Source organism: Chelonia mydas, chromosome 2 (genome assembly GCF_015237465.2).
Source record: "Chelonia mydas isolate rCheMyd1 chromosome 2, rCheMyd1.pri.v2, whole genome shotgun sequence".
NCBI classification, from domain to species: Eukaryota; Metazoa; Chordata; order Testudines; family Cheloniidae; genus Chelonia; species Chelonia mydas.
Window position 1 is genome coordinate 259,747,320 of NC_057850.1, and position 19,076 is coordinate 259,766,395.

General features: G+C 48.8%; 1 protein-coding gene across 1 annotated transcript in view; it reads right to left on the bottom strand.

Moving 5' to 3' along the window:
- Positions 1 to 19,076, bottom strand: part of LOC102941352 (zinc finger protein 420) — a 289,208-nt gene that overhangs the window by 19,926 nt on the left and 250,206 nt on the right. The window contains exons 3-4 of the mRNA XM_043541827.1: positions 17,710 to 17,836; positions 10,751 to 12,174 (exon numbers count right to left, since the gene is read on the bottom strand). Of these exons, the coding sequence (XP_043397762.1) occupies positions 10,751 to 12,174; positions 17,710 to 17,836 (1,551 nt within the window). The remainder of the gene's footprint in view (positions 1 to 10,750; positions 12,175 to 17,709; positions 17,837 to 19,076) is intronic.

The following is a 19,076-nucleotide window of genomic DNA, read 5'->3' on the forward strand; positions in this document are numbered from 1 at the left end:
CAAGAGCGGCTCACACCTTTCAGAGCTCATGGTTCAGGCTCTTTGTCTGCAGCTAGCAATGAATTGTGTCGCATTAGGAAGGTTTTCTTCACAAGCAGAGGGTCAGAAGCTATTTTGTTTTAATGCTGCAGAGCAGGACACCAAGAGAGATGTAATCAGAGAAATGTCGGGCTGGGAGGGACCTTGAGAGGTCAACCAGTGCAGCCCCCTGTGCTGAGGCAGGACCAAGGAAACCCAGACCATCCCTGACAGCTGTTTCTCTAACCCAGGGATTGGCAACCTTTGGCACACGGCCCCCTGGCGGGCCGGGACGGTTTGTTTACCTGCCGCGTCCGCAGGTTCGGCCGATCGCGGCTCCCACTGGCCGCTGTTCGCCGTTTCAGGCCAATGGGGGCTGCGGGAAGCGGCGCGGGCTGAGGGATGTGCTGGCCGCCACTTTCCGCAGCCCCATGGGCCTGGAGCGGCGAACTGCGGCCAGTGGGAGCTGCGATCGGCCGAAACCCTGCGGACATGGCAGGTAAACAAACCGGCTCGGCCCGCTGGGGGCTTCCCCTGGGAGGCCACGGGCCAAAGGTTGCCAATCCCTGCTCTGACCTGTTCTTAAAAACCTCCAGTGATGGGGTTCCCCAGCCTCCCTTGGAGTCTGTTCCAACGGATCACTGTCTTCTCTGAAGACTGTTACCCGGTCCCCCCTCAGTCTTCTTTTCTCAAGACTAAACTTGCCCAGTTTTTTAGAACTTCCCTTACAGGTCAGGTTTTCTCAACCTTTTATCACTTCTGCTGCTGTCCTCTGGACTCTCTCCTACTTGTCCACATTTTTCCTAAGGTGTGGTACCCGGAATTGCACACAGAACTCCAGCAGGGGCCTCACCAGTGCTGCGTAGAGTGGGACAATGACCTCCCGTGTTTTACAGAAACAGGAGGTGGGTCCCAGGAAGAAATAAACGTCTTCTTCATCTGTTTAGAGTGGAGACTGCAGCTTAGTGCCGTCTTGTGGACACTGCCTGTACCCAGCAGGAGGTGCGAAAGCGAGAGGACACCGGCTAGGGTGACACAAGGAGATGCCAGACTTTGGAGTCGCTGAGTGAGCTATTTCATCCACTATGTTCTTGGTGTAATAACTGAATACAAGCAATTCACTTGGGACTTGCTGCTTCCTCATGAATAGCCGAGGGACCACCCACATGCTGGATCCTGATGCAACAAAATACTGGACCGAATTCCAGTCCATCTACACCAGTGGTTCTCCATCTGGTTGGGCTCAGGACCCATTTGTAACCTTGACGGCCCGTCATGACCCAGTAAATAGCTTTAATGCAAAAAACGTCTGGTTTACTACACATTTCGTATCCACAATATACACATTAATGTAACAAGTACTAACTAGGTACACCCTGCATACCATGGTGGTGGCTCCTGTAGTTCCTGTCCCATGGGGCTGGCTGGGCTCGGTTGGGTCCCCTCTCCCGGTGTTGTGACCTTCAGGGGTGCAGTGCTGCTCAGGTTTGGCCCTTGCTGACGAGTGGCCAGCCAGGCCACATTTGCATGACTGGTGTTGTGACCCGGCGCATGGGTCACACTGCTGCGCCTTCACATTTGGCCTGGCTGCACCCTGTCACCTGACAGAGGGGTAGTTGGGCCAAACCTGAGTGGCACCACAACCTTGTGCACCAGCTCAGAGCGCCCGGAGCAGGGGCCTGAGCCCAGCCAGCCCTACAGGAGCGGAGCTGCAAGAGCTGCCGCTGTGGGGTGGTGCAGGGCAGGTTCTGCATCCTCCCCCCGCCACGCCAGGGTCTCCCTGCCAAGAAGCAGGAGCTGACCCCCTCCCCAATACCCAGGCCTCCTACGTGACCCTTTGACACATTCTGGTGACACAATTTTAGGTCATGACCCACAGGTTGACCCCCTGAGCTAAATTACACCAAGGATGAATTTTCCGCATTGTTATTTACTTCTCTGAAAGGCAGAAGCAATGAGGTGTGAGAGGAGACAAGAATGGACGGCAGCCAATATATCTCTGCATATGCTCATTTAATTAGAATCTGAATATTACATAGTACTGGATATAGTTGTTTGATGTATTTAAGAATATAACATAAGAACGGCCATACTGGATTAAACCAATGGTCCCTCTAGCCCAGTGTCCTGTCTTCCGACAGTGGCTAATGCCAGGTACCCCAGAGGGAATGAACAGAACAGGTCACCATCAAGTGATCCATCCCATTCCCAGCTTCTGGCAAACAGAGGGCTAGACACACCATCCCTGCCCATCCTGGCTAATAGCCCTTGCTCGACCTGTCCTCCATTTGATTTGGAATCATGTAGGCAGCCATGTAGAAATAACAATACAGTGCACTACTACGACCCTGCCCCTCTGGGATCTCGATAAACACAGTGGGGATCTCGACACCACGTCTGAGCCGGCACATCTCACGGGTTTTAATAAAAACCCTAATTAGGAAAATAAAGAGTTCAGCCCTATGAAGATGCAGGGTCAAATCTTTAGCGGTGTAAAGTCAGTGCAGTGACAGGATTTACACCAGCTTAGGATCTGGGCCCTGATATCTCAAGAAGCAGCCATGTTATTCTGCAAGCCCTCAGTACATGGAATGTCTCCCATTGACTAAGTAAAGGGCTGGCAAGATTGAGCTTTTAAAGAATGAAGCCCCCCCTGTGCAACGAATGCAATCCCTCATTGACACCTGAGGAACCTATAGCACAGAGAGGGGAAATGTCTTGCTCAGGGGCAGAGAGAGGACCAGACCCCAGAAGACGTGAATCTCAGTCCTTAACCACTAGACTTTATGCCCTGCTGGGTGGCTGATGTGAGACACGGAGCTGCCACTCCCCAGTTTAAAGCTCCCAGGAGTGAGTTAGGGCAGGTCTACACTACAGTTACATCGGCGCAGCTCCACCGCCGTAGCGCATCTGGTGAAGACGCTCTAAGCCGATGGGAGAGGCTGCAGCTATGCCGGCCTGAGAAGCTCTCCCACCAAGATAGCGCTGTCTACATGGGGGTGGGGGGGTGAAGGTCGGCATAGATACATCGCTCTGGGTGTGGCTTTTTCATGCCTCTGAGCGACATAGTTAGACTGAAGTAGGTACTCGTGTAGATCAAGCCTGAGTCAATCGCAGAAGGGGAGACCAAATTACCGTATCTGCATCTTGCTCTTTAAATGTAATAAGTTAACCCTTTCCTAACCGAGCTGTTGAGATGTAATGAACCCCTGCCTCATAGGTCTTCAGCAGGGTTTCCATCCCAAACCTTCAGCTCTACTGAACCAACCTCTACCACTTGAGTTAAAGGAGTAACAGCAACAGCAACAGCAGTAGTAGGCCGTTATCCTTATAGGGGCCAGCCAGTTGAGGGGGACATGACACATGCTTTGCCAGTGGATTGCATAGGCATCTCTACATGGCTGAAATTTTTATTTTCCAGCTTGGATCTACTGATGTTGCAAACGTTTTGGATTTTTTTCCCTTTACAGACGTGGTTCAAGGATGAACTTACCTAGAAGCACAGTGATGGAGCAGTCTGCTTAGACATTTAATAAAAGTATAACCCCAGTAAGAGTTGGAAGTTCAAACCAGACACGTTACCCGTTAGGCTACACCGTCCTTTGGTACAACTGACCCACAGTTACAGGCCCGAAAGGGAAGGTGCCCTGAATGCAACAGAAACATATTGAGACAATTCCACATTGAAAAATCCAAACCAAAGAGCAGGGCTACAAAGTAATTTCCCTGGGTCACGCTGAGACCTATGTCCATGCACAAGCCCCTGCAAAGAAACCAGCCCTCACTGTGCACTTTTGCTTCTGCAACACGAAAGCTTTTTTAAACATCTGCAATAAATAGGAAGGGCCAGGTCTTGGCACAGCAGCTGGGGCTCAGCTCTGAGCCAGGGGCTATGGGAGACCTAGGAATCTTCCACATGCCGCTCAAGCCCTAGGGCGTGGATTTCACCCTGCACAAGTGATACAGCAGAGCACTGAAGGATGCAAGAGTCCAAAGGGAAGAAATGTTCCTCTCGGGGCCTTTCTTCCCCCAGGCTATGCCCCCTTGGCTAGCGTGTCTGTAACGCCGAGGTATTAGTCTGCGATACAAAAACAGGGCCTGAGCCTGCAACCCGTCCCCAGAGTGCTCCCTGCTCAAGATGGCTGTAAGCAGAGGTCTACACTGACCCTTCAGAGACCTGAGTTCTAGGCCCACCTCTGCCACTGACCTGCTGTGTGATCTCGGCCAAGTCGCTGCACCACTTTGTGCCTTTGTCGCCTTGCAGCCCTTCAGCTGTCTTGGCGAGACTGCCAGGTCTCTGGGCAGCAAATCTCTCTCACTGTGTCTTTGTGCGGCACTCGCTATGAGGGGCCTCCAGAGGCTACTATAATGACACTAATATGAATGAAAAACGTCACCCCATTGACTTTAAGGGGCTGAATTCTGATCTGGCTCATGCGAGTGTCAGTCAGCAGGAGTATTTCCACCAGGATCAGGAGGGGCACTGGTTTCAGCGGGACAGCTGGCTTGAGCAAGGGTCATGGCAGCTGGATCAGGCTGCTTATTTTAAAAATCAAACCTAAAAAATAGTGCTTGATTCTCACAATGATCACCAGGGATCCTAGGAATCCACTGGCCGTGGAAAAACGCGGGATTTGCGTTGTTACAGAGAATCTTGTTTTTTACATTTTGTGAAAAAATTAAAACATATATTAACTATTAACTAGATTTTACTGAAAGTACCAGTGTCACGTATTCAGTGCGTGCAGCCTCCCGCTCTTGTGGTTGATTTTTGAATGTGCTTTAAATGTACATAGCTAAACACACTCCAATAAACTGCTTCTGGTGTATAGAGCTTCGCGTTTAAATGCATCTCAAATTTCACTTCAGCCTCCAGCCGTGAGTAATTAAAGTTATGAAAGGAGGCCACAAACCTGAAAACCACCCCTAACCCCGTGTCCCTGAGTTTGGCAAGGACAAATGTCATGTGGATGGCACTGTGCTGTGTGGTACTGTTCACAGCAAGGCTGTAGACTACGTGAGAAGGCAGACAGTTGTAGACACACGGAAAGCGCTAAACATAACCTGAATTTTAATCGTGGGAAAACACGGATTTTTTTTTTATTGGAGAATTTTGGAGTTTGTTTATCACTGACAACTAGGATCCCTGATGATCAGCAATGAAAGGCAAGCCGCTACCAACTTTGGCCTATCAGAGACATGCTTAGCATAGGAAATCACTGTGACATCATCTCTAGCGTGACGATAAATGTTGGCTGTATAATGGTGTAGTGGAGCGGTCACCCTGCTCCGGTTTGGAAGGGGTTAAAAACAGCCCTGGGAGAGGGCTGCCCCAGGGAGCCAATCATGAGCGGGTTGGAGGCAGCCAATCAGGGCCCGTCTGGGCCAGTATAAGAAGGGCTCCTGGGGAGAAGGAGGTGAAGGCCCTAGTTGCTGGGTAGAGACAGGGGTACCTTGGACAGAGCAGTGCTGGGGAAGGGCAGGCTGAGCTGGGGAGCTCTGGCCTGGCGACCTCCCAGTCTGAGGCCTTGCAGCAAAGGCCTGAGGATGTACTAGGGCTGCAGGAAGGCAGCCAGGGCAAGAAAAAGCAGCAGGTCCAACCACCCCCTTGCCAGTGATGAGTGGCCATTTCAGACTTCAGTGTGCCCCTGAGAGAAGGGGCTAGATGACGATTGGCAGTAGTCACTGAGATGAGGTGGGCTCAGGAGAGTGGGTTTCCCTGGGTGAGGGGCAGCACCCCAAGGTAAGGGGCACCGTGGTCCAGACTGGACATGGGGCCTACATATGGTGGAGATAAAGGGACTGCAGAGAGGCAGGTAAGGGCAGGGAAATCGGCCAGAAGAGGGCGCTCCTGAGCTGGATGAGTTAATTCCCGGACTGACCAGCAGGAGGCACTGCGTCGGTGAGTGCCCCGACCTGTTACAAATGGCAACCACTCTATGGAATACAGCACCTGCCAGTTTCAAAGCGTTTTATGGCCAATAACTAAACAATGCGTAGGAATAGATTTGCAAAGTCCTCTCTCCACCAGTCAGATCCTCAGCTGTTGAAGCCAGTAGAGCTAATCTGATGGACACCAGCAAGGATCTTCAGACCACGACCTGCATGCATGTATCATTTAATGTACAGTGTTGGTACTACATAAATAATACAATCAAATAACAGTAGTTAATAACCAAGCAAACCATCTATGATGTACTGTATGATTTGTTACTTCACTGAGAAACAAACTATTTAAAAAAGAAAAGGAGTACTTGTGGCACCTTAGAGACTAACCAATTTACTTGAGCATAAGCTTTCGTGAGCTACAGCTCACTTCATCGGATGCATACTGTGGAAAATACAGAAGATGTTTTTATACACACAAACCATGAAAAAATGGGTGTTTATCACTACAAAAGGTTTTCTCTCCCCCCACCCCACTCTCCTGCTGGTAATAGCTTATCTAAAGTGATCACTCTCCTTACAATGTGTATGATAATCAAGGTGGGCCATTTCCAGCACAAATCCAGGTTTTCTCCCCACGCGCCCCCCCCCCCCACACACACAAACCCACTCTCCTGTTGGTGTCCCCTGAATAGATATGTGGGCACAGTTGGCAACCATCACAGGGCCTAATCACATCAGCCACACTATCAGAGGCTCGTTCACCTGCACATCTACCAATGTGATATATGCCATCATGTGCCAGCAATGCCACTCTGCCATGTACATTGGTCAAACTGGACAGTCTCTACGTAAAAGAATAAATGGACACAAATCAGATGTCAAGAATTATAACATTCATAAACCAGTCGGGGAACACTTCAATCTCTCTGGTCACGCGATTACAGACATAAAAGTTGCGATATTACAACAGAAAAAATTCAAAACCAGACTCCAGCGAGAGACTGTTGAATTGGAATTCATTTGCAAATTGGATACAATTAACTTAGGCTTGAATAGAGACTGGGAATGGCTAAGTCATTATGCAAGGTAACCTATTTCCCCTTGTTTTTTCCTACCCCCTCCCCCCCCACTGTTCCTCAGACGTTCTTGTTAAACCCTGGATTTGTGCTGGAAGTGGCCCACCTTGGTTATCGTGCACATTGTAAGGATCCGATGAAGTGAGCTGTAGCTCACGAAAGCTTATGCTCAAATAAATTGGTTAGTCTCTAAGGTGCCACAAGTACTCCTTTTCTTTTTGCGAATACAGACTAACACGGCTGTTACTTTGAAAACTATTTAAATACTTTCATTGAACACAAAGCAAGACTCTGATCCCGTAAATATTCACGAGCAGGAGAACTGCCTACATGATAGAAAGCATCACTCCAGATACTAAGTGTTTGAAGGATAAAGTCATAAAGTTGATGATGATAATTAAGTAGTGAAAACATAACAGTTGATCTGATGCCAAGACAAGAAAGTATCCTCAAGTAACAGGATTTGAATTCACCACCTTTGCAAGCCCCGAAGTCTAGTCCCACTCTGGTGTGAGTGGTGGCAACTTCCAGCAATTTCAATGGGAGTTTTGTCTGCTTATGTCCAGGAAGAATTTGATCCAGAGACCTTGTCCACTAGGCTACACAGCCTGTTCTTGCCCTGTATCTGAACTGACATGGTGAAGTTAGTGACAAGGATGCTTTGGCATTGTTCCCTGAATGCACTATTTGATTTCATTTATCCGTAGGTATTGCTGTCTCACTCATCGCCAGGGGCGGAGTGACTCAGGGTGTTGAGCCTTCATTTTACATGTAGGAGGTAAAACTCTGAACCTTTCTCCCTTTAATCTGTTTTCTGACACTGGTAGCTGATGATGTGTGAGAACGGCGTCGTTACAACCTGGTTGCATGGGGAAATGCTAGTTTAAGCAGGTGTCTTCTTACAGCATCCTTTCGAGGTAGTGAGATGTGCGTATCGAGGTGATGTGCTGGGGAAGTGGTTGTCACAGGCGTGGGCTTTTCACCAAGAACCTTGTTCTTCTGCTGCCACAAGATGAAATCTGGGCTCTGTCACCCTCAGCGTCCCCTCTGAGTGTAGGAAGGATAGCGGGGAATGGAGAAGACAGGTGGTCCCAGAGGTCTCTGGACTCTAGCCCATTCAGGGCAAGCACCTAGAAATGGACCCATTGTTTGACTGATGCCAGACAGTTTTGCTTAGAAGATGCAGCTCCTTGGTAAGCCCAGATAGAGAAGGTTGCAACACATTCTTGGGTCTCTGTGGCTGGGTCCACATCAGAAAGGAATGAGCATAATTGTTTGGCTAATGGGAAGTAGCAGCTGGCTTTTCTGATGGCCGCAGCTAGCTGAAACTCAAGAGCAATGAGTAACCAAGCAGGATTCTGCTGTGAGTGGCAGGGTAAACGTACTCTGTCAGTGAAGGGCAAGGTCACCTTTGCAAACAGTTCCTCAAAACACTTCCCCTGTCCACTTGCATCACCTCTGTGCCTTGTCTGGATTGCTCCTTGCCCAGCTCTCCATTCCGGCGTAATGGAAGTCACAGCATTCCTGTCAGATGAGAAGGTGACGTAGAGGTGGGAGCCATCCATGGCTAAGATGAATTGAAACACCAGGCCCCAGGCCCATGAGCATTCCAATCACAGAACTGTCTTCGGAGTCAACCAGACTCCCGGGCACGGAGCACTTACAGAATCATACCCAAATTATAACCCAACCCCTGGGCAATAAGGACTGCAGAGTTCAAACCAAGCCAGCTCCCTGCTCCACACCAAGGCCTCCGTGCAGGCAGCAAGACATGGAAGTTACACTACAGGAGGCAAAACATAAAGCAGACCAAAAAAAGCCAATGAGTCAAAGACCATGAAGAATTTTCCTACCTTTGAACTACACGTTGTGCTTTAAAAAGGCACCTGTTAACATGGGGAAGGCTTTTTTATATGGTACATAATGGAAAGAATTAGATCAGTGCATAAATAAAAAGGAAACAGCATTCATTAAAGAGGTGAGTCAGGTCACGTGTGAGGAGCGCAGAGAGGAATACCAGCCTGAGAGGCAGTTTTACAAGTTTGAGGCCACTGTGTTAAGTTTATCCAGACAGATCAGAAGAAAATATAACTTCCGCTTTGGGCTAAAGAAGACACCAATTTAAATCCAGTTGATACTGTTAATTTAAAACAATGGTTCTGAAAAGAGTCTCTCAGTTAATGGGTTACGTGTGGGGACCACACTGGAGCGAAGGCTATCAGAACACATGGTTTCATGATCTTAGCCATGTCATAGCATATATATTTCCACATAATCAGGGCAGTGTCCTCCTTTACTGATGTTTTTGAAAGAACGGGTTCATATATATGAAGTAGTTGGGATAAGTTTAATCAATTCAGCATCCAGGAAATAACTATTATTGGGATAGTTTTGACATTATTTCTTACTCACCACTGAAAGAGCATCAGGAATAATGGCTTTTGATCGCCCACGCACCAGGATGCGATTAAACCTGCCACACAGAAATAGAACTGCCTCTGGGAGAAGACCAGGGAAAGGGCTCAGCATTACGCACTGGCCTTTGCTGTTATTGGTCAACAGCAGGGCCGGCCCACAACATTTTGGCACCTGAGGTGGGGAGCTCAAAATGACGCCCCCATGCCCCCTCACTTGGGCCAAAACTTTGAAACTCTGGGTCCTAGTGGCACCGCCCCGCCCCCAGTCTGGCACCTGAGGTGGCTGCCTCAGTTTGCCTCATGGTATGGCCAGCCCTGGTCAACAGCCAGATTTACAAAAGCATTTCGGTGTCTAGAGATGCAGCTAAGCGCATACAAGAATTTTCAAAAGCTCCTAAGCAGGTTAGGCGCCTCCAGCCAGATCCTCCAAGTATAACTCCCGCTGGGAGTTAGGTGCATAACTACTTTTGAGGACCTGGGCCAGAGATACCACTGAGAGTCAAGGGGAGTGGGGTGCCTGACTCACTAGGTGCTGTTGTCAATCTCACTAGCACCTATCGGCATCTTTACGCACCTAAACACCTTTGTGAACCTGGCCCCAAATAATTTCTTTGAGGAACAGTTTTCAACAGCTGAATGAATGGTTCAAAAAGTTATTTCTTTGATTCATTGCTCAACAAGAACCAGATCATATATTTGCTGAATATTATTTGACCAGCTGTTCTTCATACCCCATTAATCATTCTCCACCCCTTCCAGCCCTCCATGTTCCCATTGGCTAGTTGAGGGTACTGATGAGGGGTCTACCACTCCATACTCCCAACTTACAGTCTTCCTGAGGGTCAGTCAAGCTCAGAAGGTTCATCATCAGACATTTGGAAAACCCAAGGTTTGAATCAGCCCTGCGTCTTCCAAATCTGCCCCCTCTTCTTCTGGGGGAACACTCTGCTATTCGACATGGTTCCTGCTTTGCCAGATGTTTCCTGGACTTCTCAACAATTACATGGTGTTTCCCAATCTGCTGAGCCTTAGTGAGTCTGACACGGTCTCTGTGTTAACCGGAAGACAGGTTTGAAATATCCACCCTCTCCTAACAAGGGAGATTCAAGGAGCCATTTAAAATCTTTCTCGGATGTGTTTGGAAATCTCAAGCTGTCCCCACTTGAAAGCCCCAATTCCTCCCTTGTTTGCTCCCTGGTAGGCAAGAAGATATTTACTGATGGATCCATACCCAGAGCCACGCACCACCCTTGATCTGCACGTCAGACCCCATTGGCATCAGCTGGAATGCCAGACAGAGCTGGATGGGAGGGCATCGCCCTGGGCACATTCACTCAGTCGCTGACCCATGTGGATCCTCTGATGAGCGATCAGACTCGTCTTCTGGCTGAAGCTCTTCCCGCAGTGGGTGCACTGGAATGGCCGCTCCCCAGTGTGGATCCGCTCGTGAGACACGAGCTCGCACTTTTGGCTGAAGCTCTTCCCGCAGTGGGCACACTGGAATGGTCGCTCCCCGGTGTGGATCCGCTGGTGTTTCACCAGGTTGGCGCGTTGGCTGAAGCTCTTCCCGCACTGGGTGCAGGGGAAGGGACTCTCGCCGGTGTGGATGCGCTCGTGCTTCACGAGGTTTGACTTCTGGCTGAAGATCTTCCCGCATTGGGCACAGGTATAGGGGCTCTCCCCAGTGTGGGTGATCTGGTGAGCCACCAGCTCATACCTCTGGGAGAAGCTCCTCTCGCACTGGCCGCACTGGTAGGGCCGCTCCCCCGTGTGCGCGCGCTGGTGCTTCACCAGGTTAGATTTGCGCACAAAGCTCTTGTCACAGTCGGCGCATGGGTAAGGCCGCTCCCCCGTGTGCAGGCGCTGGTGGGAGATGAGCTCATAGGTGCGGGAGAACCGCTTGCCGCACTGGGAGCATTGGTGAGGCCGCTCGCCCGTGTGGGTGCTCTGGTGTGAGGCCACGCCTGACTTATGCCGGAACCTCTTCCCGCACTGGGCACACTGGTGGGGCCGCTCGCCCGTGTGGGTCTTGCGGTGCGAGAGCAGGCCCGACTTGTGGCCGAAGCGTTTCCCACACGCCTCGCACTGGTGCGGCCGCTCCCCTGTGTGGGTCCTGTGGTGCGACACCAGGCCGGACTTGTGCACGAAGCTCTTCCCACACTGGGCGCACTGGAAGGGCTTCTCGCCCGTGTGGATCTTCTGGTGCTTGGCCAGGTTGGATTTGCGGATGAAGTTTTTCCCACACTCACTGCACTGGTACGGGCGCTCCCCAGTGTGGATTCTCTGATGGAGGGTCAGGTTGATATGCTGGGTAAAGCCCCTCCCACACTCACTGCACCGGTAGGGCCGCTCGCCGGTGTGGATACGCTGGTGGATGGTCAGGTTGACGTGCTGACTGAAGCCCTTCCCGCACTCAGCACACTTATACGGCCGCTCCCCAGTGTGAGTCCTGAGGTGCTGAACCAGCTCCGATCTCCAGGTGAAGCTTTTCCAGCACTCATCGCACTTGTGTGGTCTCGCCCTTTTCTTGGGTCCCTGATTCCCACTGGGCTGCATGCAGTGGCTGTTCCCTCTTCCACCTTCAACAAGCTGCCCCAGCCAGCCGCCTTCCTCGCTGCTTGGCTCTGGGACGCGGGCACTCCGAGTGCTGCAGATCTTTGCCTTCTCTGAGCCGTTGGCCAAGCCGATTCCAGTCGGAAGCTCAGGGGCTTCCAACTTTTCAGCACATTCCTCCTCATTTTTCTTCTTGCTTCTCTGCCTGGGCCAGTCCCCTGCTGGACGGAGAAAAGAGTCCAGGCATTATTTATGGATGGGATGGCGGTAACGAGTCATAGATTTTAAGGCCAGAAGGGACCATTCCGATCTTTCAGTCTGACCTCCTACAGAACACAAGCCAGAGAATTTCACCCAGTGATTTCTACATCCAGACCAAAACTTCTGGGCCAGCTAACGCATGCTTTTTAGCATGACATCCAGTCTTGATTTAAAGCCTTCAAGTGATGGTGAAGTGAGCACATCCCTAGGTCAGTTATTCCAATAGCTAATTACCCTGCCTGTTACAAAATGTGTGACCTATTTATAACCTGAATTTCCCTCGCTTCACCTACCATTCGGCCTTTGTCTGCTAGGTTAAAGAGGCATCTACTATCAAAAATCTCCGCTCCATGGAGGTACTCAGAGACTGTGATCTAGGCATCTCTTAACTGTCTCTTGGATAAACTGAAGGAAAATCCTAGACTCACATGTATCCTTGGAGTAGCTCCACTGACTTCCCTGAACATCAGGAATGAGTCTGGCCCACAATGTTTTGAGAGTAATAAGAACATAAGAACGGCCACACTGGGTCAGACCAAAGGCCCATCTAGCCCAGTATCCTCTCTTCTGACAGTGGCCAATGCCAGGTGCCCCAGAGGGAACGCACAGAACAGGTAATCATCAAGGGATCCATCCCCTGTCGCTCATTCCCAGCTTCTGGCAAACAGAGGCCAGGGACACCATCCCCGTCCATCCTGGCTATTAGCCATTGATGGATCTGTCCTTCATGAACTTATCTAGTTCTTTTTTGAATCCTATTGTAGTCTTGGCCTTCACAACATCCTCTAGCAATGAATTCCACAGACTGACTGTGCGTTGTGTGAAAAAATACTTCCTTTTGTTTATTTCAAAACTGCTGCCTATGAATTTCATTTGGTGGCCCCTAGTTCTTGTGTTATGGGAAGGAGTAAATAACACTTCCTTATTTACTTTCTCCACACCAGTCAGGATTTTATAGACCTCTGTCATATCCCCCCTTAGTTGTCTCTTTTCCAAGCTGAAAAGTCCCAGTCTTATTAATCTCTCCTCATACGGAAGCCATTCTATACTCCTAATCATTTTTGTTGCCCTTTTCTGAACTTTTTCCAATTCCAATATAACTTTTTTGAGATGGGGCGACCACATCTGCACACCGTATTCCAGATGTGGGCGTACCATGGATTTATATAGAGGCAATATGATATTTTCTGTCTTATTAACTATCCCTTATTATCCCTTCCTAATGATTCCCAACATTCTGTTCACTTTGACTGCCGCTGCACATTGAGTGGATGTTTACAGAGAACTATCCACAATGACTCCAAGATCTCTTTCTTGAGTGGTAACAGCTAATTTAGACCCCATCATTTTATATGTAGAGTTGGGATTATGTTGTGCAATGTGCATTACTTTGCATTTATCAACATTGAATTTCATCTGCCATTTTGTTGTCCAGGCCCCCAGTTCTGAGAGATCGTTTTGTAGCTCTTCGCAGTTTGCCTGGGACTTAACTATCTTGAGTAGTTTTGTATCATCTGCAAATTTTTCCACCTCACTGTTTACCCCTTTTCCCAGATCATTTATGAATATGTTGAACAGGACTGGGCCTAGTACAGACCCCCGGGGGTGGGGGGGCACCACTATTTACCGTTCTCAGTTCTGAAAACTGACCATTTATTCCTACCCTTTGTTTCTGTCTTTTAACCAGTTACCGATCCATGAGAGAACCTTCCCTCTTATCCCATGACTCCTTACTTTGCTTAAGAGCCTTTGTCAAAAAGGGACCTTGTCAAAGGCTTTCTGGAAATCTAAGTACATTGTATCCACTGGATCCCGCTTGTCCACGTGCTTGTTGACCCTCTCAAAGTCGTGCATAGTAACAGCAGAAGGTGGATTTTTTAGCAACAATCTTTAAGCGATTCCGAAATGGTGAAATTTACCCCGTGCAGGGGGCCAGCATGTGGCTGAGGCACAACATAAGTCCCACTCAAGCCAGCATACGCTTTCCCAAATCCTAGAGATGTCAGGCTGGAAGGGACCTTGAGAAGTCATCTAGTCCAGCCCCCACGCTGAGGCAGAACCAAGTAGACCCAGACTATCCCTGACAGATGTTTGTCCAACCTGATCTTAAAAACCTCCAATGATGGGGATTCTACAACCTCCCGAGGTCACCTGTTCCAGGGCTGAGCCATCCTCAGAAAGATTTTCCTAATATCTAACCTAAATCTCCCTGGCTACAAATGCAGCCTATTACCACTTGTCCTACCCTCAATGGACAAAGAGAACCACTGATCACGGTTCTCTTTATAACAACTTTTTACATATGTGAAGACTGTTATCAGGTCCATCCCCCTTTCCCTGCCCCCCTCTTCTCAGGACTAAACACGTCAATTTTTTCAACCTTTCCCCGTAGGTCAGGTTTTCAAACCTTTCATCATTTTGTCGCTCTTCTGGACCCACTCCAGTTTTCCCACATCTTTCTTAAATTGTGGTGCCCAAAACTGGACACAGAACTCCAGCTGGGGCCTCACCAGTGCTGAGCAAAGCGGGATGTGGTGTAGCCATGTTGGTCCCAGGATATTAGAGAGACAAGGTGGGTGAGATAATATCTTTTACTGGACCAACTTCTTGTCTCTGTCACCAACAGAAGTTAGTCCAATAAAATATATTACCTCACCCACCTTGTGTCTCTCATATTCAATTCAGTTTGATCCAGTACAACCTCCAGATCCTTTTCAGCAATACTATTGGCTAGCTAGTTATTCCCCGTGTTGTAGCGGTGCGTTTGATTTTTCCTTCCTAAGTGTAGTACTTGGCACTTGTCTTTACTGAATTTCATCTTGTTGATTTCAGCCAATTCTCCGATTTGTCAAGGTTGTTTTGATTTCTAATCCTGTCCTCCAAAGTGCTTGCAACCCCTCCCAGCTTGGTGTCATCTGTACATTTCACACTCTACACTCCATTATCCAGTCATTAATGAAAATACTGACTAGTACCAGATCCAGGACGGACACCTGCAGGACCCCACTTGAGACACCCTCCCAGTTTGATAGCGAACCATTGATAACTACTCTGAGTACGGTCTTTCAACCAGTTGTGCACCCACCTTATAGTAATTTCATCTAGACCACATTTCCCTAGTTTGCAAATGAAAATGTCACATGGGATGTCCCAAAAGCCTTTATAAAGTCAAGATATAACACATCTACTGCTTCCCCCATCTACTAGGTAGATTTCCCTATCAAAGAAGGAAATTAGATTGGTTTGGCATGATATGTTCTTGCCTAATCCATGTTGGCTATTATTTATCATCTTCACCACCTCTAGAGGCTTACAGATTGATGGTTTAATAATTTATTCCGGTATCTTTCCAGGTATCGAAATTAGTCTGACTGGTCTATAATTCCTTGGATCCTCCTTTTTCCCCATTTTAAATATCGGCTATATGTTCACCCTTCTCCCGTCCTCTAGGACCACACCCGTCCTCCCTGAGTCCTCAAAAATAATCACCAATGGTTCAGAGATTGCTTCATCTACTTCCTTAAGTACCCTGGGGTGAATTTCATCAAGCTCAGCTGACTGGAATACATCTCACTTATCTAAATATTCTTTAACCTGTTCTTTCCCTCTTCCTGCTTGTGTTCCTGTCCCCTGTTGTTAATATTAATTGTGTTAAACATCTGGTCATTATTAACCTTTTCGGTGAAGACTGAAGCAAAACCTTCCCCATTAAGTACTGGACCCACACTCTCCTTTGTATTCTGTGACTGCTGATGTATTTATAGAATGTCTTCCTAATGCCTTCATGTCCCTTGCTAGTTAGAACTCATTTTGTTCCTTAGCCTTTCTGGTTTTGTCCCTACATGTGGGTGCTGTCTTTTTAGAGTCATCCTCAGCAATTTGTCCATGTTTCCTCTTCCTGTGCAAGTCCTGTTTGATTTTCAGGTCATTAAAGATCTCCTGAAGCAGCTATATTGGACTCTGAGCACCGATTTGAGAACTTTGAAACATCCCATTCAAGTTATTTATGTGTCAGGATTATTACTGCTTTTCAAAAAACATTTAACGGAAAAACTGCTCACAGCCCTGACAGCAAGCTGATACACAGACACTGAGCGCGCATATGTGGCGTCACAGAACAGCACGACCCGGGAGTGTGATTCTTGGCCCTGACTTGGGCTGGTGTACTGCACCGGCTTCGGGGTGAGGGAAATAAACACGGATAGGAAAGAGAAACGCAAACAATTGAGCAATGAGCAATTTTCCAAATAGGCTACTCTTAGTAAACTGACAAGAGATGTAGTGTTTTCCTGCAAACTCCCACAGTCTGTTTTTTTGCCCACCCCATCCCACCCGCAACAAAGTACGTTTTACCCCCTCCTTCTGTTATGGCAGGGTGTTCTGTGGTAGGCCTGGATTTAGGGGCAGGTGACCCAGGCGACAGCCTGGAGTGCTAGGCCTGGGCGGCGCTGGGCTCGGGGTGCTGTTTTTGTTGTTAGCCTCTTATATGACAGGGAGAAATCATGCGTACAAATCGTGCATCAAATCTAAAATGGCAGCCCCCTAGTTACTTCCTCCACTTTCAGAAACAAAAAGTTCTCCCCAGCACATTCCAAGCTGTTAGGAGAGTCTGTGCCCTGCCATATTGCCTTGTCAACAGCTGTCTGGGGACTTAAAGTCCCCCGTTACCACTGGGATTTGTCCTTTGGATGCTTTTGCTGTTTGTTCTAAAAATACCTCCTCCTCCTGATTTGCTGGTCTATAGCAGTCCACTCCCCTACCATGAGCGGGACACGTCTGGTGCTTTAGCCATGTGCTGGGCGAATTTCTCTCCCTCCATTCGGGGAAACTGAGAAATGACCTGCTTCTGCTTGTGACTCATTCCACTGATAACAGAGCAGCACTGAGGGCCGAATGCGCCTGTCTGCTTTCCAGTGTCCTGCTTTGCTGCGGAGCGGTTCCAAGAACGATGCTTCCTGTTTTACCAAGTGGGGCTCAGACAGGAAGCCTCTGTGGGGGTTGGGTAGGTGCCGGAGGCTCACATCAGTGACAGCAGCATTAGAAAGCCTTGTGCTTCCCACATGCAAGAGGTTAGAGGGTCAAGGCTGGAGCAGCACGGGGTGCAGCGTCACTCGGGGGTGGTCGTCTGTTACTGACCCTCAGGAGCACACTGTCTTTCCCCAGGGATGTCACGTCAGGGGTCGGAACCATAGCTGGGGTCAATCAGTACAGCTCTATTGACTTCAATGGAACTACGGACCTTTGCATCAGCTGATGATCTGGGCCATTGCATGCTTAGTAGGCAAGACTTATCCTAGGACTGGGAGCTCCCTGGAGCACGGACTAGCTTTTTAAAGCCAATGTGTACAGCACCTGGCACGGTGGGGCTCTGATCCTGGATTGGTTGCCCCTAGGGGTTACTGTAAAACAAATAATGAATAATAATAGACTAAAGACAGCCCAGGGATTTCAATGATCCTGCTGCACCCAGTAAAACAACGAAGGCTGATCCTTACCCAGAGAAATCAGATTTGCATAATTCTCCCTCATCACCTCCTGGTACAGCTCCTTCTGCCACTCTGCCAGCATCTCCCACTCCTCCCGGGAGAAATAGACGGCGACATCATCGAACGTCACCGGCACCTGCAATAACAAGCACCAAACGCTCAGCACCTGCTGCTTCAGTCACCACCTGTCCCGGGCAGTCGTGGAGTTCCAGCCCAGCCTACCGACCTCTCTAGGCCCCTTCATATCCTCCTCTGTCCTCCCTGGCGTTGAAAAGGCTTCCCATTGCAGTGCCATTGGTGCATGCGATTTGTGGGCCTCTCCCCTCTTTTTCCAGATCATGAAACACACCGTAACTACAACCCAGCCTAAAATCAAGCCCAGCAAAACCCTCCTGAGTATCTCTCTCCAGCTCCACCCGGCGTTGTTACTCAGTCCCCTTAATTTCCGTTTATAACCCCACCCCACTGCACTCCCTATTTCCACGCCATACCTCCGTGGCCAAACCAGTTCCAATTAGCGGTAAACTTAAATTTTCGTGACACCCTGCACTTAGGCTCCCTTAGCGTCTAATTCACTGCTGCCAGTGAGCTCCTGACAGCCGCTACTTTTGTGAATTCATCTGAATAAAAGCAATAACATTTGGCTGGCGTGATTGGTTCTTTATTAGCCCTCGCTGCCTATTGCTCATGGTTCCACCAGCCTCCAGTTGCTTACAGGGTTTTTAACCCTTAATATTCCTTCCATTGAGGAAAGGTAGTGTCATCCAGTGGAGAGAGAACTGGACTGAAACAAAGGAGATTTGGGGTCTATTCCTGGCAACACGCTGCGTGACCTTGGGCAAAACACCTCCTGTCTGTTTCCCTTCCCCAGCATTGTCTATTTAGACTGTAACCTCTGGTGGAGGGGACCATCTCTTACCACATGTCTTTACAGTGCCTAGTGTAATGGGGTTCAGATCTTGACGTCAGTCTCTAGGCTACCATCAATATCTATCCATATAGCAGTAGACATTGCTAGAGATTAAAGTGTGACAAACCACACAGTGATTGCTAGGCTTTCTCTCTTTTTCAATGCACCAAGATCTACCTTCTTCCTGTCTGCTCAGGCCTCTAGGGTCATTAGCGAATTCCTTTCAAGCCTTACAATGCATGTTATCTGGATGAGCTGCTTTGTATATATTCTGGTTCTCTGCATGTATCCCGTCTCCTGCTGTCCATCAACAGCTCCAGCCTCGGTGACCACACCTCCTCTTTGGTAATTTTCTGACTGATGGCCAGATTTAAGCACCACATTATTAGGCGAGCCATTGTGGAGCCCTCATTGATTTCATCCCCTGCATTCACGCCCGGCCTTACCTTTTCCGACAGCATTTTTT